The 20,544-nt window shown below is 47.1% G+C and overlaps 2 protein-coding genes across 2 annotated transcripts; one reads left to right on the plus strand and one right to left on the minus strand.

Moving 5' to 3' along the window:
- Positions 1-119: 119 nt before the first annotated feature.
- On the minus strand, positions 120-1,981 carry LOC143426403 (xaa-Pro aminopeptidase 3). The gene is made up of 4 exons (XM_076899843.1): positions 1,933-1,981; positions 904-1,848; positions 471-833; positions 120-388 (listed from the first exon to the last, which is right to left on the minus strand). Exons 1-4 carry the CDS (start codon positions 1,979-1,981, stop codon positions 120-122), a joined length of 1,626 nt encoding a protein of 541 aa, XP_076755958.1.
- Herc2 (E3 ubiquitin-protein ligase HERC2) lies at positions 814-20,361 on the plus strand. The gene is made up of 17 exons (XM_076899920.1): positions 814-882; positions 3,036-3,269; positions 3,352-3,552; positions 3,627-3,837; positions 3,964-4,221; positions 4,326-8,384; positions 8,631-11,010; positions 11,437-11,606; positions 11,703-11,790; positions 11,914-17,176; positions 17,269-17,592; positions 17,663-17,972; positions 18,079-18,800; positions 18,913-19,351; positions 19,487-19,710; positions 19,811-19,965; positions 20,053-20,361. Exons 2-17 carry the CDS (start codon positions 3,077-3,079, stop codon positions 20,284-20,286), a joined length of 15,231 nt encoding a protein of 5,076 aa, XP_076756035.1. The 5' UTR covers positions 814-882; positions 3,036-3,076; the 3' UTR covers positions 20,287-20,361.
- Positions 20,362-20,544: the final 183 nt, after the last annotated feature.

Below are 20,544 nucleotides of genomic sequence, written 5' to 3' on the forward strand. Positions count from 1 at the left end.
TTTGAAAAATTTCACCATTTGTTTCGAATGAATTTACATTTAGCGTTCCTTTATTTTTCATTCTTCATTGATTACAAACGTATAATCTTCTCATTTGCTCCCACTTAATTAATCGAATTTTACGTATGCGCTACACATTTGATCTGAAAGAAAACACAATGATCGATCAGTTTATAAATACTAATTAGATCGATATAGTCTACAAATGAATTTTCTATTACAAAAAATATCAACCTCGCTAAAGTCTCTATTTCAGCTATTGCTTTTGGACAATTTTTTGTCAAAATTATCGGATCATTCTCAGTTATTAAAATATCATCTTCCACGCGAACAGCTAAGCCATAAAATTCTGGTGGAGCAAATTGATTGTTATGATTAACATATATTCCTATAAGTAGTAAAAATAAAAATTATTTTAGAGAGAAGTTAAACAAGAAAAAAAGAAACAGATATTTTTCAGTGCATCCTACCAGGTTCTACAGTTACTATTATCCCTGGTTGAAGTTTCAAGTTCCTTGATATTTTTCCTGTGTCGTGTACATCCATTCCCAAGTAATGACTGACGTGATGAGGGCAATATGCATAAATTGCAGAAAGTAATTCATTTTTGTTCAAATGCGTTGGTATTAATCCAACTTCTTGTAATCTTTTTCCTAACAAAGAGCACATATCATGATACAACTGATCTAACGAAGGTAATTCTTTTAGTTTATTAATTAAAATGTTTTGAACATCCAGTACTATATCGTATAAAATTCTTTGTTCTCGTGTAAAAGTTCCACTGATTGGCCATGTTCTAGTTACATCGGATGAATAACCGTGATATTCGCAACCTAAACAGAATATGAAACGGTAAAGCTATAATGGATATAAAATGAAAATGTAAGTAAATACCAAACAAACCTGCATCCATCAAAACCAGATCTCCGTCCTGAATTATTTGATTGTTACTAATATAGTGAATAATATTGGCATTTTTGCCCGCTGCAACTACTGGCGGATATGCCAGAAATTCAGCACCATTCAATCGACATTGGTAATCCACAGTTGCAAACAGATGATGCTCGCTCATTTTTGGCTTTGATATTTCTATAGTTTTAGATATGGCGTCTGAAATAATCTCGCAGCTCTTTTTCATTAAGTCTATTTCAGATTGTGACTTAGTTAATCTGATTTTATGCATTATACTTGCTGGAGAGACAAGCATTTGACTACTTGTTGCTTTTATTAATTCATAGAATCTTCTATGCAAATTTGATTGCGACACATCAACACCGTCATACCAAATAACACTTTTCTTATTTTCATTAACAAAAGAAATGAAAAACTGTTCGAACTCTGTCAATGGAAGCGCTGCATTGACACCAAACAGTTTAGGTGCCAATTCGACTCCAGTTCTAGGACCGTCCCATAATTCTGCATGTTGATCTTGTTGCGTTAGAAACAGAATAGTTACAGATTTTCCATTTCTCATTGTAATTACCAAAATGCTATCAGGTTCTTGACAACCGGTAAAATACAAGAAGTCTGTATTTTGACGAAAAACATATGGAATGTTGCCAGACATGTATACTTTAGACGAAGAAGGGATAACGATGATATGCGATTTTCCTAGATTCCTAATACAAGCGTAAGAACTAATGTTCTCAATTAACTTGTCTCGCCTCTGTTCAAATTCACACCGCTGAATGCCTGGCAGAACTTCTCCGTCTTTCACTAAATGAGGATGCGTTACCGCTGTTGGTTGACCACATGATCGGCAAAAAATGTTTGACGGCTGTTCAGTTTGTTGCCGATTTAAATTATTTTTAATTGTATCTACCGAGTGTCGTATGTATGCTCGCTGACCTAAAATTGTAATTAATAATCTGTATAATTCATTCAAAGGGATATAACCTATGATTTATCATTGCATTTATCCTAATTTCTCACCGTATTTTTTCATTCGATACATGACAATATTTTTCACAGTATTAAACATCTTTTATAATATACTTTTGACTAAAATATCGACGAATTTTTTTGTTCAATCCAAGTAGTGTTTACATAGATAAAATTATCGAAATTTGTATATCACAGTGTCACAGTGTTAGGTATTTACTTGTATCTTACTTTGATCAATTGAGCAATAAATGCGCGAACCTGATTTATATGCTCTATACAGGTATTTCGTAAAATGTATACGTATAAATGTTAATAGATAACATAGCCATTCTGGGCTATTGTTCTAACTATAAATACAAGCGTAACGAGAACAAAAAGTAACTGTCCATCTAAAAAAATTCATGATAAATTGGGTTATGTATTTCATATATATATATATATATATATATATATATATATACTTACCTATGTATACCTATATATGCATGCATATGATTCCTCATTGTTTATCACGACGACACGACCAATCATTTGGGTCGTTTTTTGTGATCAAGTCAATACATAATTTCAAAAATCGTGCACTGTTTTGTGAATAATTAAACAGCATCGATAATAGCTGCGATAAAATATACAAGCACAGATTCATACGTATGTATGTATACGCACGTAGGTATACGCATACAGTTATATCGAGCGAATGTTGTATTTAAGACACTGGACAATGCAATTGTAGTACTCGTAGGTAAATCGTAATTCGTTAGATAGAAATGATTTCTTATCACAGCATTAGTAAAATGTGAAATCATGGATTTCATTTAACTGACAATTATTGTTTTATCGTAGGATGAACTTTTAATCTGTCAAATATGCGTGGACAAGGAGACAGGAGGGCAAGAATTACTGTTGACTAGTTTGATTGATCTATGAAAAGTGACTTTGTGAATTACTCAAGATTTTATCTTACTTAATTGTAGCTGGAGGCTTGCCACTAAAAAGAAAGTTTACACGACAAACCTGGAAACTCTGATAATTAAAATATGAATTGATGTATGCAGTATGCATATCTAATTACACATGACATAATCATAAACAAATTTAATTTAATTTAATTTAATTTAATTCTAAGATAATCTGTAACTTTTCGATTGTAGATTAAAGTCAAATAATTTCTGAAAACTGAATACGTATTACCATGAGTGTTCAATTGGACATTGTAACCAGACCGGAGGTTCGCTTGGACGCGAAATGGTTGAAAGCGGATCTAAAACGTTTACTTTATCGGGATGGATTAGCCGAACTTTGGAATGAAATGGTACGAGATAGAGAAATTTTGAGTTCTTTGAGCGATGGTCTAATCAATGCAGCAGGCATAATAGCTAGAAAAGGTAAGACAAACGATTTATCGATAAAACTTTGATCAACTTTCAGTTACGATTAATTTACTATTTAATATTTTGTTATTTTTAGGCGAAAGTGGTCGTTATTATTGTAACATGGAAGTGTTATCGTGTCTTTGTTGCAATGGGATTTGTGGTCCGCAACTTGGTTGCAATTGTGGACCCTGCCAAAAGTTAGACGAAGAAGAAGCAGCAAGAGCTAGCGCATTTGTAGAGAAAAGCACGCCAGCTGAATATGTAATGGATTCTTGGATTTGGGGTCCTCAACCATGTAAAGAACAATTTTATTTAAAACAGCATTTTCTTTTTATTACCTTTGTAATTAATATTTGAATAATTTTTCAGCTGTTTCCGATCTAACAGCATGTATTAGTTTATTGATCAAAGAGCAAAGAAAATTATGTTACCAAGTTGCAAACAGCACTTTGTCCGCTATACGACTGAGACAACGTTTGATAGTGGTACGACGATATTTTACAGCTCTCTCTCGTCATAAACCACAGGAAACGAAGGATACCCCGACGGCATCGAAACCTATTAACAAGACACAAAAAATGTACAATAATTAATGTTAAGATTGTTTTAATTCTTAAACAGTTCTTTAAAGCAAGCGCAGCTCTTAAGAACGTAGTTAGCTAAACATCGATGTACATGTATCGAATGAAACTGGTTGAAATTTCAGCGTGAGACCGAACGAGAGGGCAACATTGGGTTTGGCACGTGTAGGATCTCGTGCAGCATTAAATTTTTCATTCGCATATTTAAGACGAGCTTGGAGATCCGGAGAGGATGTAGAATTTTGTAGCGAACTTCTATCAGAGTCGTTGGAGGCTTTACAATCATTGCCCGAAGCTACTCTTTTCGAGGAGAGCAATGTTTCTCAAGTGTGGTTAGAGGTAGTGGAACGATCAGCAAAATTCTTGAGACAAGTCGTTACAGGGTATTTACGTTTTCACGATCCATTACACCATTCTACTGCTCTAGCAATAACTTATCGCGATAGTTCTGTTTTTGATCGTCTAATTATTTTCTCATCGCTTTCAGGGATATAGTTAGCGGAAGATCATGGTGCCCTATTCCGATAGCTGATCAGCATACAGCCCTTTGTTTATTACTGGAGTTGGTGACGCAGAGAGCTACGTTATCGAGTTTATTAGATTCCGTTTGTTTGCTGCTGCATCTGAGTGGTAAACATAAACACCAAGACAATCGGGTAATGCCACCTGGAAGTACGGCACCGTTGGTACCATTGCTGCGGCGGCTAAACATGATACCAGCCTCTAAATCAAGGCGAACAGACGTAAACGTTGCACCGGGTCCTTGTGAGGTTTTACTCAAATATTTGAGACTTCCCGAGGATGATTCTACATCCGTAGACTTACGAAAAGCAGCGGTAATAATAATGTGCAATTTGAGTAGATTAGCTGCTCCCCTTTTACCTCCGATCATCACCGATAGATATCAGAAAAATTATAGCCAGACATTTCAAGAAGTTTTAGCTTGGGGAAGCGTGAAATTTGGCAACGGCTCGTCTCCATTTTACTGCGACGCAATTGCTGAACTTGGTGTCAAGCAACTTTGTTGTACCGAAAGAGCTTTAATGATTCTATCGATAAACGGGAATGTTTACATGATGTACTACGGAACGGACAGCCAATACCCGCAAAGAGTGTACGGATTTTCGGAGAAGTCGGTTACAATGATTGCCTCTCATCCAGACGGTACACATTACTTGGCGTTGACGCAGGATAGTTCCGTTTATTCTTGGGGGAATGGCGATGGCGGTCGGCTAGGTCACGGCGACAGAACATGGTATGGTGAACCGAAGCTGATCGAAGCACTGACCGAGAAGAATATCGTGTTCATAACATGCGGAAGTACTTATTCGGCGGCCCTCAGTTCAAACGGCGAATTGTACACGTGGGGGCGAGGGAATTACGGACGATTAGGTCACGGTAATTCGGACAACGTAACGATTCCTACATTGGTCACTGCCTTGAACGGCCATATGGTTGTACACGTGGCGTGCGGCAGCGGAGACTCGCAAACGTTATGCGTAACAGCTTCTGGTATAGTATTCTCCTGGGGTGATGGGAATTATGGAAAGCTTGGTAGGGGAGGCTGCGATGGATCGAAGACGCCAAAGATTGTTGACAAACTGTTGGACATAAACGTGGCGAAGGTATATTGTGGTGGACAATTTTCGGCTGCTTTAACTGCGTACGGTGAGGTTTATACTTGGGGTAAAGGTGAGGCTTACCGATTGGGGCATGGAAACGAGGAACACGTACGATATCCAAAAGCGATCGAAGCGTTGAAGATGAAGAAGGTGAAGGAGTTATGCGTCGGAAGTTTACACGTGTTGGCATTGACGGAGGACCAGTTGGTATACGGATGGGGTAGAAACGATTACGGTCAAATCGATCCGGCACTGGGCGCCGTTGTGCCAGAGCCGACTCTCTGCCCTACATTATCTGGGAAGAACGTGATCGGCCTGGCTTGCGGACCCACGCAAAGTTTCGCGTGGTGCACGTCCGCCTGGTCGGTCGCGAACAGGGTTGCTTTCGTCGTTGACATCTGCGAGGAGAGCTTCCGACTGTTGGATACGTTATTGAGCAAGGCGTGCGAAGGACTACCAGGCACCCGGCCACCTACTCAGGATCGAGAATGCTTAGCGGTCGCAACATTGAACTTGATCCGATTGCAATTGCATACAATGATAGCGCACAATATCGATGGTAAATCGGTTGGATTGGCCGGTACACCGTTACTAAACTCTTTGAAGCAGCGATGCGTTATGCTTGCAAGTAGCGTAGGCATCCTGGCGACTATCCAAGAAGCGGCTCAAGCCGTTTTACAAACCGGTTGGAGTATTTTGTTGCCAACGGCGAACGAACGCGCAAAGACACTGTCGAACTTTTTATCGAAAGCGAATTGTACAACGTTCGAACAGCTAAATGCTAGCAATGGCCAGCAATTTATGGCAGATCTGCTGGTTTCCAGCCTGATGGCAGATGGTGGGTTGGAATTAGCGTTGAAGAAAGCCGTGAAAGCGGAGGCAGGGGAGCTCGGTGACGAGAAGGAATTAGTCGCGAGTAACAACGCGAGCAGTAAATCGACCGATACAAAACAGGGGAAAGAATTTAATTCGGAAAAAAACAACACGAGTATCTCGCTGTTGCAGTTGGTGAAACAATTGATCAGGAACAGCACCTGTATCGCGCAGTCTAAATTGCTGGCCGTTCAACAACTGGGTAATAGTTACGAGGAACCGCAAAAGAGCGACAACTCGCCCAGTCTGAATCTCCTTTTAAAATTTCAACGATTGCTGATCGCGCACGTCTACGAGTGCATCAATGACGTTGGGGCGAAACAGTTGCGCGATCAGGAGATGCTCGGAGCCGAGTCGTTGTTGAAGAAATACGCAACGCAGATCTGCGTTCACGTAACCGACGTAATGTCGTCTGCGGCCGAATTGGCCACCACTAGCATTAAGCAGTTTGCGTACGTCTGTATAGTTCTAAGGGGCGACATCGTGAACGCTTTATTACCCGAACTGGTTACATGCCTTATTTTGCTACAGCTCGACTATCCGCTGCTGCTACTCAATATGAATTGGATGGAGATAGTAACACCGATGTTGGACGCGTTAGACCGATTTAACAAATTGGTACCGACGCTCGAGAAAAACGAGACGGACGATTTGTCTTGGCCAGGGATTATAGCCCCTCAGCATGGTAACAAAATATCTGTCTCGGACGAGTCTTCGGTCATTCGTTGGGCGGATTTGGAGAATCACAATCGCGATGGGGGCCTTTGGGTAGTGGTAAATAACAACGTGTACGACGTCCAAGATGTACGATTCGACGGACGATCGAGCTCGCTGGAGGGTCTTCAAACAAACGGCTCGTCGCGGTCTCAGCTCCCGCGAACCATGCTCGATTCTTACTTCGTCGGTCAATATTGCCAATCGGAACCGGAGAACGCCGAGATTACGATCGACGTGACGGACGTGTGCTCTTGTTTGCTCGACACCGAGAGAGCTTTGGGCTTTCTGTTGGGGCTTCACGGTCACAGAATGCGGCAAAGCCTGCCGTTGCAAACCGCCGAAGAGGAAGCTGCTCGTTGGTTAAACGCTAACTTTCTCAGGGGCGGATTGCAAGTGTTACAACCACCTAATCCGTACGAGGAGGAGAAAGGGGAGGCGAGAAGCAACACCTCGACGGCTGCGAATTCACCGACGGAACCCCCGCTGCCTATCCGTACCAAGAACGAGCCGCAGAAGGAACGACGGGAGGAAGATCGGATCGCAGCGTTCGTTTACGCTCTCGCTGAGACCCATAAGACCGATGCTCAGGTTCATTCCTTCTTAACTATTATCGATAAATATTCGAAAGCGAACAATCTTTTAGCGCATACCGAGTTTTCAGCCGATCACCCGATCGAAGAGGTTACCCGGCTCTTAATAGCGGTCATCGTGAAACATCTTGCTCTAGGCTATCAGGCGATTAGTTTGATCGATCATCAGGAACCAGGAACCGAAAATAGCCCGAAACTCACGAAACAACTCGCCGAAATGGTTAGAGCGATTCATCAAACGAAATGGAATTTAATTAGGATCAGGCAACAGCAGAACAGAAGTTACAAAGAAGTTTGCGCTCCTGCTCAAGAAAAGTGTAGATTTCTTCTGTACGAGGTAAGGTCTGCGACTAGTTATGAAATCAAGGGATTACGGGATCTCAAGCTGTTGCACACTGTTGGGAAATTTCGAAAAATCGTTGAAACGGTGATCAGGGATATTCGAAATAACAGGGACTCGCCGAGCAAACCCGAGGATATCGTCAACGCTTCGATACAAAACGCGAAAGTGAAAGGCAAATCTGACGAGGACTCGATTATGGTTATGCCGATGACAGCGTCGACTATCACCTCGGTGGCAACGACCGCGGTAATAATAACAACGCCAACACCAACGCCGACAACGATAATGATAACAACCTCGACTCCGACGCCTACTCCAACTGCGACACCAACGCTTACGGTAACGACAACAACGATCGCAACGTCATCGATGATAACGTTGGAATCGGTATCGGCACCGGCATCGGCATCGGCATCGGCATCGGCATCGGCATCGGCATCGGCATCGGCATCGGCATCGACTATGGCATCGGTATCGGTATCAGTATCAGGAAGCGGATCGGGTTCGGCATCGGCATCAGCATTAGCATTAACATCGATATCGGCATCAGCATCGGGATCGGGATCGGGATCGGGATCTGGATCGGGATCGGGATCGGTACCAGCACCAGCGACAGTGTCAGCGTCAACACCAGCACCGATATCGACGCCAACATCGACGCCAGCGTCGATCCCGATTTTGACGCAGAAAGAAACGATCGGCAAACCGTTGCTACCGTCGCCGAGGATAGAACATTTATCAGGTACGAAGAGAATCTTTCCTAAAGCTGGCGAGAAGATGAAACAGAAATGTTTAAATATCGATTCGAACGAGCTGATGGCAAATATCATAAACTTTGTGATCACCGAGGACGGGGGAGACGTCGAGACCTTACGTCGAGCCATGTACTGTCAGATGCAGCGGGCAAAGTTGCGCGAGCAAGGAATCCTGATGATGAAACAATTGCTAAAGAAAGATTGTTTGATAACGTCGGTAAAGTATTCGTTATTGAACGGTTGGCTTGGTTTGTCTCACGAGAATAAATCCCTGATCGATGGAATATCGCATTGCCTTGAAAGTATACAATCCATAACACCGTATCAAAAGTCGAAGATTATACTAGCCGAGGCAGAGGTAACTTCTTGGGCGGTGCAAGCTCTGCGAGCATACGTGATTCAGGCAGAGTTACCAAGCAAGCCGAAGATCAGCGATAAAAGCAGTTTGAATCAGGGTACGTACACTTGGTTACGAAAATTACCGAGAGCAAGGTTCCTATTGACAATATTGGGTATGTTGACCAACTATCATCACGCGAACGAGATTAGCTTGCTCGTCAATTCCGGTACGGTGTCGAGCGTGCTAACGTTGCTCAGGCAAATCGGACCGTCAACGTTTACGGACGTCGAGACGGATGCAACCGCGAAGCAAAAGGACACACTGGTGACGGTGATATACGAGGATAGCTTGGAGAAGAGCAAACCACCGAGCATTCAACCGACAGGTATGGAATTGGCCGCATTGATGAAAATCGGTACGAGAGTGGTCCGCGGTCTCGATTGGAAATGGGGCGACCAAGACGGTCCTCCACCGGGCGAAGGCCGCGTGATCGGTGAACTAGGCGAAGATGGCTGGATCCGGGTGCAATGGGACAACGGCTCCGCCAACTCGTATCGTATGGGAAAAGAGGGAATGTACGATTTAAAGTTGGCCGAACCGCCGACACCACCGGAGACCGATAGCGACATCGAGTCACCGCAAGACCTGGCTAAACTCGACAAGGGCCACGATTTCGTCGATGTCCATCCAACCACGTGCTTGAAAACCGCCTCCGTTACCGCGCTTCGCGTTCTCCTCTTCTGTTGCGGTATCGAGGCCGACAAGGTCGCCCCTTCCGCCATAAAGGTCCTCGCTTCCGTGTTGCGCGGTATCGTATCTTCCGCGTATAAATCCGACTGCAACGCGCAGTCACAGCTCGCGAGGGAACATCATGAAACCTGGGCAACCCTCGGTTCGTTGAGAGCGATCGCTAAATCTTCGGAACTTTGTAGAGCCCTCAGCACTAAGCCTTGGATTGATTTTCTTTTGAGCGTAGTTGCCGAACAGAGTAATCCAGATTTGGAGAAACAGATAATGGCGGTGCGTTTACTCGCTGCCGTTTTACCCTCCTGGTCACCCGACAACCCCAATCAGCTGCCATTTCTCGAGAAGATCTTTCGTATCATCGGACACATCGCGCTCAGCTGCGATCTGGGTGTTACATCCGAACTCTATTCCAACAAATGTCGTGTCTCTTTAACTGCTTCTCACAGCTCCACCGTTGTCGAGGAACTCGTTTCATTGATCAGACGTCTCCATTCGCTTTCAAAGTGGAACGCCACTTTGAACGGATTTCTCAGCTCGAAACTTTCGCTCGCCTCAGATTTGTTGAGCGACGGCCCGCTCTTTCACATACAAGTGAACGAGAATGGAGGTGAGAATAGCGTGAACATTCAAGACACGGTGATGGCGGCTCTGATCGTTATCGGAGGTCTCGACGATAGACCGAGAATCGGTGGCTTGGTCGACGTTGACGGACAGATTGGTACTATATGCAAGTTCACCGAACATCCCAAGGTTCTGGTGCAGATTAACACCGAAAACGATACCGGAGTACGCAAGAAGGTTCCATTCTTCGGTATTAAACAACTCGAGGAAAAATTTCGTTTAGATCGAATGCCCATGCCCGATTGTTTTCTATCCATTTGGGCTAATCTGTTGTTAGGTCATCGAGGAATGGATAAGAGGCCGAACGGAATGCCGGTGATAGCTGGTTCGGTGAATGCTTCTATTCTACGGAATCAACAACAACAGCTCGCTGCACTCAACGCCGGGAAAACCATATTGGAGTATCAAACCAAGTTGAGGAAACTATTAAAATTCTCGATCAATAGCAACAGCAGCAGCAGCAACAACAACAACAACAACAACAATAACAACAATAATAATAATAATGAGAATAATAACAGTCATAGCTGTCGGATTAACGAGAGTCGAAGGGGCCGCGACGCGATTCAAGAGCGACGATGGAGCGAAGGCAACGTTAAATGTGATCGTACATCCGTCCGCCGTTTCGGACCTGACCAAGTTAACCACAATAACGATAAAGAGGAGCAAAACGAGATACAAGCGAGGGAACTAGAAAAAAGGGGATATCAACAGCAAGAGACGAGGAAAGTGGAGAAAGGGATGGTGAAAGTAGAAGAAAAAGTGGCGAACAAGGATGACAGCAATGCCGGTATTAACGACATCGACGACGACGATGACAACGACGATGACCGCGACCACGACCACGACCACGACCACGATGACGACGGCGACGGCGATGGTGACGATGACGACGACGACGACGGCGACGGCGATGGTGACGACGACGGTGACGGTGACGACGACGACGACGACGACGACGACGACGACGACGACGACGACGACGGCGACGGCGACGGCGACGGCGACGGCGACGACGACGATGTCAACGTCAATCTTAACGTCAACGTAAACGTAAACGTCATCGTCAACGACCACGGGGACGGCGACAACAATGACGACGATGACGACGACGACGACGACGACGACGACAACGACAACGATGACGACGATGATGATGAAGACGACGATGACGATAACAATGATCACGACAACGACAACGGCGAGGATAACGTCGACGACGACGGCAACGACGAACGGAACAATGAAAAGGGTAGCGCTGTAACGATCAGTGTCGTTGACGGTATCCGGAATAACGGTAACAAAAACAGTTGTTCCAACAATAATGACAACAGTAACAAATCGGTGAATCGTTACGGGATTCGTAATCGTAATCGTATTCGTAATCGGAATCGGAATCGGAATCGGAATCGGAATCGGAATCGCAATCGCAATCGCAATCGTGTTCGTAATCAGGATCGTAACGAGGAGGGTGATCGTGTAAATCTGAACGTCGAGGAGAGCGAGGAGAACGAAGATTACGGAACGAATGGAAACGTCGATGATGATAGAAGCGGTCGTTGCGGCAGACGAACAACCCTGTTCCAAGAGATGCTGATACGCGCGACGAGACCGCAACCATTGAAACCTATATTCAAACGAAAAGAGCTGGAAGTAGCGGCTCTGGCTGTTTCGCAATACTTAGCCTCCGAATTGAGACACTCGCCGATTCAGGGAGCGGCGATGGCTCCGTTTACGTCGGCAGCGAGCACGATGGGAAAGAGCACGATGGGAACGGGATCGATGACCGGCGGAATGGCGGGTAATTTCTCCGAACCGGATTCACCCGCGTCCGATTGTTCTTTGGTCTCGTTAACCTCCAGCCAGAAGAAACACTGCAGAAGCAGCGGTAGAAAGAGTAGTCCTCCGGCGATGAGTCCTGTAGTCGCGCAGCTCACCGAGATGGGTTTCCCGAAGAGGAGCGTCGAGTTTGCGATAAAAAGCTTGAGCACCGGTGTTGGTTTCATCACGGCGGAGAGCGTGGTCGCTTGGCTTCTTGAGAACCCGGACGCCGCTCTGAGCGACACCGAAACATTGTCGAGCGTTTACGGATTGTCGGATCCCGAGGACTCTACCAACGAGAACATGGACGATTCTCCGTCAACGCAGGAGCCTGTTTCTTCCTCGACGATACCGCCAAACTATATGAAACGTACCGATTTCTTGTCGGTCGACGAATACGCGATCTACGTAAGGGACAATCTAATACCGGGAATGCTGGTACGGTGTTGCAAAAGTTACGAGGAAGTGGAATACGGGGACGTTGGCCAAGTGATAAAAATCGATCCGGAAGGGTTACACGATTTGAACGTTCAAGTCGCGTGGCAGCGAAAAGGCGGCACCTACTGGGTTCGATTTATTCACATCGAATTATTGGGCCACCCGCCGGCGATACCGGGCCCGGCGACGCTGAAGATCGGCGACAAAGTGAGAGTGAAGCCGTCGGTGACGGTGCCCAAGTACAAATGGGGCTCGGTGAATCATCAAAGCGTCGGCGTTGTGACCAGTATAATAAACAACGGGAAAGACGTATCGGTTGATTTCCCGCAGCAGAACGGTTGGACCGGGTGCGCGATAGAAATGGAACGGGTCCCATCCTGTCATCATTCGGTCTCCTGCAATTCTTGTCATCTGTTGCCGATATCCGGTCCCCGGTTCAAGTGTAAGTTCTGCGAGAGTTACAATCTCTGCGAGAATTGCTTTTACACGAAACGGTGCCACCGGCACGGATTCAATCGGATCGTGGAGCCAGGCTCGGCTGCGGTCTACGCTGGTAAACCGGGTAGATATCACCGTCAAGATTACACGGAATCATCCCTGATCGACGACTGGTCGAAATGTATACGAACGTTGAGCGTCTCGTCGAGAGAAAGTTGGGCGACACGGCTGGTGGACGGGTCCGGGCTCTATTGGCAGAGTTGCGGCTCACAGGGTAAACACTGGATCCGTATCGAAATGTTCCCGGGCATTCTAGTCCACTCGTTGAAGATAATCGTGAACCCGCAAGACAGCAGTTACATGCCGTGGCTGATCGCGGTGAACGTCGGCGAGTCGTTCAACAGTTTGGTAGAATTGGCGACGATAAGCGTGCGGCATACCGACACGAGCGTTCTCTTGCTCCAAGATGCGAAGGAGTATTATCCGTGTATCGAGATTGCGATCAAGCAATGCCGAAACGGCGGTATAGACTGCAAGATACGAGGGCTTCGGATAGTCGGTAAAAGGAAGATGTTCGAAAATCAATTGGCCACGTCCGTCTCGTTTCTAGCGTCCGACTGGGAGATCGTTCAAGAGCAGATGAACTCGCAACGAGCCTCCGAGCCACCGCCTCAACACTCGGCCGTCTACGTCTGGGGATTGAACGACAAGGATCAGCTGGGCGGGCTAAAAGGGTCGAAGATCAAGCTGCCGGTCTACAGCGAGGTTCTCTCGAAATTGAAGCCCATCCATATCGCAGGCGGTAGCAAGACTCTGTTCGTCGTTAGCCAAGAGGGGAAGTTGTACGCCTGCGGGGAGGGGACTAACGGTAGACTCGGCCTCGGCGATGATAGCAACGTATGCGAGCCGAAGCCTATCCCGTTTCTCAGTCAGTACGTGATCAAGAAGGTAGCCGTGCACTCGGGCGGGAAACACGCGTTGGCGCTCACCCAGGATGGGAAGGTATTCTCTTGGGGCGAAGGGGAGGACGGGAAATTGGGCCACGGTAATTCCGTCTCGTTGGATAAGCCAAGGCTGATCGAGTCTCTGAAGTCGAAGAGAATCAGGGATATCGGTTGCGGATCCGGCCACTCGGCCGCCATAACCAGCAGCGGAGAACTGTACACGTGGGGCCTGGGCGAGTACGGAAGGTTGGGCCACGGGGACACTGCCAGCCAGACGAAACCAAAATTGGTCCAATCTCTGGTCGGGCACCGCGTGATACAGGTCGCCTGCGGTAGCAGGGACGCGCAAACGATGGCACTGACGGCCGACGGATCGGTTTACTCGTGGGGCGACGGGGACTTTGGTAAACTCGGCCGTGGTGGCAGCGATGGTTGTTACACGCCACTGTTGATCGACAGGCTGAACGGTTTGGGGGTCGTGCAGATCGAGTGCGGGGCCCAGTTCTCGCTCGCTCTTACTAAATACGGTGAGGTATGGACCTGGGGGAAAGGCGATTACTTTCGACTCGGCCATGGCAACGATCATCACGTTCGGAAACCGACGCTGGTCGAGGGCCTTCGCGGGAAGAAAGTGATACACGTGGCCGTTGGTGCGCTTCATTGCCTAGCGGTGACGGACACCGGGCAGGTGTACGCTTGGGGTGACAACGACCACGGCCAGCAGGGAAACGGCTCGACGATCGTCAACAAGAAGCCCTCGTTGGTGCACAAGCTCGACGATGCCAGAGTGAATCGCGTATCCTGCGGCTCCAGTCACAGTATCGCCTGGGTCTTGACCGATCAGCCGACGACGAACAACCAAGAACCGGTCATGTTTCCAACCGCGAAGGACCCGCTCGGTCAAATGTCGCTTAGATTTCAGTCGAACGGCGGTATCGTCACCGCGACTGCCGCCACCGCCACCGCTGCATCCGCCGCTACCGCCGCTACCGCTACCAGCTCCGGCATCGTCAACGATATCGAGACGGAGAACGGAAGCTCGAAAACGTTTACCGTTCTTTCTGGAACTGACGGCACCGACACGACCGGCAACAACTCTATCGTCCCTTCTGGTAACCGACCTTCTCTCTCGAGCATCGTTCTCTCGTTAGAGAGTAACGTAGCGAAACAACAAGCGTTGCAGCACGTGATAAACGCGCTTCGTATAATACAAGCACGAATCGCTGTGGTGACGGCGTTGCAAAGTCACTCGACGTTAAAACCATCGGCTGTTGGTAGTAGCGGCGTTGGCGTTTGCGTCGGTGTTGGTTTGGCCAATGGGAACGCGAACAATTGTTGTTCGATGATGGCCGAGATGACAGTGTCGGACGGAACGGTTGCTGGGTCCTCCGTTACACCGGGAGGATCAGGTGGAGGAGGAGGAGGAGGAGGAGGAGGACAAGGACATAGCCACGTTTATCAGAACGTCGGTGATAGCGCGCAGGGTGGCGGAGAGGCGCCAGCGAACGCGGCGGAACTTGTTAATTTGGTAAACAACAGCCCGCGAACGAGCCCCGAATCGGAGGATTATCCGTTGGCGGCTGTGTTCCCATCGATGTCCAGTTCGGCCAGTTTATCCTCGCGCGCCTCGAAAATGTCGAGCACCGCGATGAGCGTGATCGCGGCTACTCTAACGTCTAACGCGCAAATCGTCGGCGACGGGATGCCCGGCGACTCGAATTTGGACGATTTCACGTGCACGTTGACCGAGGAGGACGCCAGAATGCTGGTCGATCTGTTGAAACTGGCCGTCGCCAATCGAGTCTGCAAAGGTGCCAAGGAGACGATATCATCGGTACTGATCGCGCTTGCGAAAATAAATCGGTCGATTCGCGGCATGGTGTTGGAGGTTTGCATCACGGAGCTCGAGGACACGGTGGCGAATTCGAGTAACAAGAGTAACGTGCCGCAGCCGGTGTTACAAGAGAGCCCGCATCCGTACGTAGACGGGACCACGTTGACCGGTCACGTAAAGATACCCGGTGCCGAGTCGCTCAGAGTCGAATTCGATCGGCGTTGTTCGACCGAGAAACGTCACGATCCGCTCACGATAATGGACGGGAACAATCGAGTACTGGCCGTGAAGTCTGGCAGGGAGTGGAGCGAGTGGGCCGCCGAGATTCGAGTTCCGGGCGACGAACTCCGTTGGCGATTCTCCTCTGACGGGTCGGTGAACGGTTGGGGATGGCGATTCACGGTGTATCCGGTGCTAGCGAGCCTCGCGCCTCACGAACTTGTCTCGGACAGAGCCGTGTTGTCGCAGCCGACTATTGCGCTCGCCGAATCCCTCCTCGACAACACTTTGATCACCTTGGATAGGAATATCGCGACGCGGCTAGCTGCTAGTTTGGCTCAGTGCAGTCAGCTGAGCGTGTTGTCCGCCCAACAACGGATGTGGGCGTTGAAGAAACTCCAAGTAGTCTACACCACCGGACCTGGTATACGCCCGGAACTGGCGCTCACCTCGCTTCTCGGCTCGTTACCCCAAGCGTTGCTCAAACAGTACGCGTACGAGGATCCTTTGGTCCGCGGCGGCAAGCAACTGATGCACAGCGACTTTTTCAAGGTTCTCGTTGCGCTTGCCTGCGACCTCGAACTGGACGGGATGCAGTGCTGCTCGGAAATTCACAAATGGTCGTGGTTTCGAAGATACTGCCTAGCCGCGCGTGTCGCCAAGTCTCTCGTAAATCGGACGCCGCTCCCGAGGTCGTTCTGCCTCGAAGTCACTAAACGGATCAACGAGATGATCACGGACGGAGAGGGGAACAACAAGGATCACGAGAATCACGATCTCTTCAAACAGGAACACGACGAACAGTTGTTGCAATGGTTGAGCCGGAGGCCGGAAGATTGGACGTTGTCGTGGGACGGTTGTGGCGCGATTTACGGCTGGGGCCACAATCATCGGGGTCAATTGGGCGGTTTAGAAGGAGCCAAGGTGAAACTGCCCGTTCTATGCGAAAGTCTGTCCGCGCTACGGCCCGTCCAGCTCACCGGCGGCGAGCAAACGTTATTCGCGGTCACCGCTGACGGGAAGGTTTATGCAACCGGTAAATCGCTGCTTTCGTCTCCTTACCCCCTCGTACTTGTGCTGTACTGTATCGATCGCTTAATGTACTTGCTCGCTTTCAATATTCTATAGGCTACGGTGCCCTTGGCCGTCTAGGAATCGGAGGGACGGACTCTGTGATGGTGCCGACTCTTTTAGAGTCGATTCAACACGTGTTCGTTAAAAAGGTGGCCGTTAATTCAGGAGGGAAACACTGCGTTGCCCTAAGTTCCGAAGGGCATGTTTACTCCTGGGGTGAAGGCGACGACGGGAAATTAGGACACGGGAACAGATTGTCGTACGATCGACCGAAATTGATCGAGGAGTTATTGGGTACCGAGATCGTCGATATAGCTTGCGGTGGTCATCACAGCGCAGCGATCACGAGTGCCGGCTGGCTTTACACTTGGGGAAAAGGTAAGCGGGGGCGGGTGCCGTACGCGGACCCGAACCGAGCGAATCGAACGAATCAACAGTGAAATTTCAGGCCGATACGGGCGACTAGGTCATGGAGATAGCGAAGATCAATTGACACCGAAGCTGGTGGAAGCGTTGCAGGATTACAAGGTGATCGACGTTGCGTGCGGAAGCGGTGACGCCCAGACACTTTGCGTCACCGATGATGATAACGTTTGGAGCTGGGGCGATGGAGACTACGGGAAATTGGGCAGAGGTGGCAGCGACGGCTGCAAGATCCCGATGAAAATAGAATCGCTCGCAGGGCTCGGTGTCATTAAAGTCGAGTGCGGTAGTCAGTTCTCAGTCGCACTGACAAGATCAGGTGCGATATACACGTGGTAAGTATTATTCTTCTGTTCAACTGAGATTTCTCTCTGTTTCCCCCTTTGAATACAGCAATTCTGTACAAGTTATACTAAAGGATAGTAATCGCTCTACCCTCAGGGGTAAAGGAGATTATCATCGTTTGGGTCATGGTACAGACGATCATGTACGTAGACCGCGTAAAGTAGCAGCTCTTCAAGGGAAAAAGATCATTTCCATAGCGACAGGTTCGTTACATTGCGTGGCCTGCTCGGATAAAGGAGAAGTTTTTACTTGGGGAGACAACGACGAGGGCCAACTGGGCGATGGAACAACGAGTGCTCTTCAAAGACCAAGATTGGTTCACGCGTTGCAGGGTAAAAAGATAACACGAGTCGCTTGCGGTAGCGCTCACACTTTAGCGTGGAGCACGATGAAAGCTACTCAAAGCAGGATGCCTGCCACTACACCAATGGAGTACGATTTAGTGAAAGATCTTCCATTCTCTGTGCTCCACAATCGATTGGTACTCCTTCACCATTTTGCCGAGTTACTTTGCCCCTGTTTGCCGATGTTCCCAATTATCGGCCCGATCAGCCTAAGCAAATTGGCCCCGATGCTAGTATACAGCATTAAAGAAGCAACATTCCGTAAAGTGGTTCAAGCAACGATGGTCAGAGATCGGCAACACGGGCCAGTGATAGAATTGAATCGAATACAAGTAAAGCGAGCCAGAAGCAAGGGTGGATTGGCTGGACCGGATGGCATTAAATCTGTCTTCGGCCAAATGGTCTCCAAGATGTCTTTATTAACGCAAGACGTTCTCTTCTTTCCCCACAGGGTCTGGAAAGTGAAATTTATCGGTGTGTAACAATTATATCGGTATTTAAATTCGATTACTTTGAAAAGAACGAAAGCTTATCGAACGAGGAAAGGTATACTAACGAACAATTCCCTTGGATCCATTTACAACAGGGGAAAGCGTGGACGATTGCGGTGGTGGATATAGCGAGAGTATAGCAGAAATGTGCGATGAATTACAAAATGGTTCGTTACCTTTGCTTATACCGACACCGAACGGTCGGGACGATAGCGGCACTAACAGAGATTGCTTTCTACTAAATCCAACGGCCAATTCCCTGTTACATACGAACATGTTTCGGTTCCTCGGGATCTTAATGGGCATTGCGATAAGAACCGGTAGCCCGTTGAGTTTGAATTTGGCTGAGCCTGTTTGGAAACAACTCGCAGGTACACCGTTAACGCCGGCTGATTTGACCGAAGTTGACCGGGACTATGTCCCAGGACTATTATGCATCCGGGACATGGACCCGGACGAGAAGGTGTTCCAGACTCTTGAAATGCCGTTTTCCACGCCATCGGCAGTAGGACACGACATACCGTTATCGAACAGGTACTTTGGCGCCAAATTTTATTTTTATCGACATTAACAAACGTTTCCGATCTTACCATCCTAGCATTCCACGCGTTGTCTCCCGAATTTACGTTTCACGTTTCACGTTTCACGTTTCACGTTTCACTGTTCCAGATACCGAAAGATCACTCCCGAAAACAAACACGAGTATGTCCAATTAGCATTGAATTATAGATTACACGAATTCGATGCACAAGTCGCTGCTGTCCGCGATGGTATGTCGAAAGTTATCCCTGTACCTTTTCTCGCATTGTTTAGTGGCCCCGAATTAGAAACGATGGTCTGTGGTAGCCCAGACATACCGCTTAATTTATTAAAATCTGTTGCAACGTATAAAGGTATATAATCACACGATAATGAAGTATTATATAATGTTTATTAGACATAGGTACGATTGGATTCTTCTTTACAATTCTCGTGATACATTTGTTTTGCCAGGTATCGAAGCGACCGCTCCTTTAATTCAATGGTTCTGGGAGGTAATGGAAGAGTTTTCCAATCAGGAAAGATCTTTGTTTTTACGATTTGTTTGGGGTAGAACTCGTTTACCGCGTACGATCGCCGATTTTCGAGGAAGAGACTTTGTCCTGCAGGTAATCAATTTCGTTTTCATCGTTTTCTTTACCTCTTCTATATTCCAGTTTCTATTTTTATCGTTTGCCTCTCATCGGTTTGCTTAGGTAATGGACAAATACAATCCACCGGATCATTTTCTTCCTGAAAGTTACACATGCTTTTTCCTGTTGAAAATGCCAAGGTACTCGTGCAAACCAGTATTGCGACAAAAATTGAAGTATGCGATACATTTTTGTAAAAGTATCGATACCGATGAATATGCCCGAGTACAAGCTGTAACAAATTCGGACACCGAAGAAACGGATAGCCTCGCTAGTGAAGAGTATATATCGCTTTAATCGGATCGATTCCTCGATTCTTTTTATTCATTAAAACTTGATTGAAGTTCTATTGATCGATCGATAAAATTAATAGCTAATCGGTGATTTGATTCCGGTCTCCCATATATGTCCATGTATACCAAGGTAAGGTGGGTATAATGGATATCTTTTCTTTCCTGTTCAACTTTTATTCAATTGAATTTAGAAGATTTATAGAGTCTACACGCGTTTACTCAATTAAAAAATAAAAAAATACTTTCATGGAATGAACTCAAT

Source organism: Xylocopa sonorina, chromosome 8, assembly GCF_050948175.1.
Source record: "Xylocopa sonorina isolate GNS202 chromosome 8, iyXylSono1_principal, whole genome shotgun sequence".
Classification (NCBI taxonomy): Eukaryota; Metazoa; Arthropoda; class Insecta; order Hymenoptera; family Apidae; genus Xylocopa; species Xylocopa sonorina.

Excerpts from the sequence above, each read along its gene's own strand:
- LOC143426403 (XM_076899843.1), bottom strand. The coding sequence starts at position 1,981 with ATGTTTAATACTGTGAAAAATATTGTCATGTATCGAATGAAAAAATAC. Across the intron at positions 1,849-1,932 it reads GTATCGAATGAAAAAATACG|GTCAGCGAGCATACATACGA; the intron begins GTGAGAAATTAG and ends TTACAATTTTAG. Across the intron at positions 834-903 it reads TCTGGTTTTGATGGATGCAG|GTTGCGAATATCACGGTTAT; the intron begins GTTTGTTTGGTA and ends TATTCTGTTTAG.
- Herc2 (XM_076899920.1), top strand. The coding sequence starts at position 3,077 with ATGAGTGTTCAATTGGACATTGTAACCAGACCGGAGGTTCGCTTGGAC. Across the intron at positions 3,838-3,963 it reads ATTAACAAGACACAAAAAAT|CGTGAGACCGAACGAGAGGG; the intron begins GTACAATAATTA and ends TTGAAATTTCAG. Across the intron at positions 11,607-11,702 it reads GATGACGACGATGATGATGA|CGCTGTAACGATCAGTGTCG; the intron begins AGACGACGATGA and ends TGAAAAGGGTAG.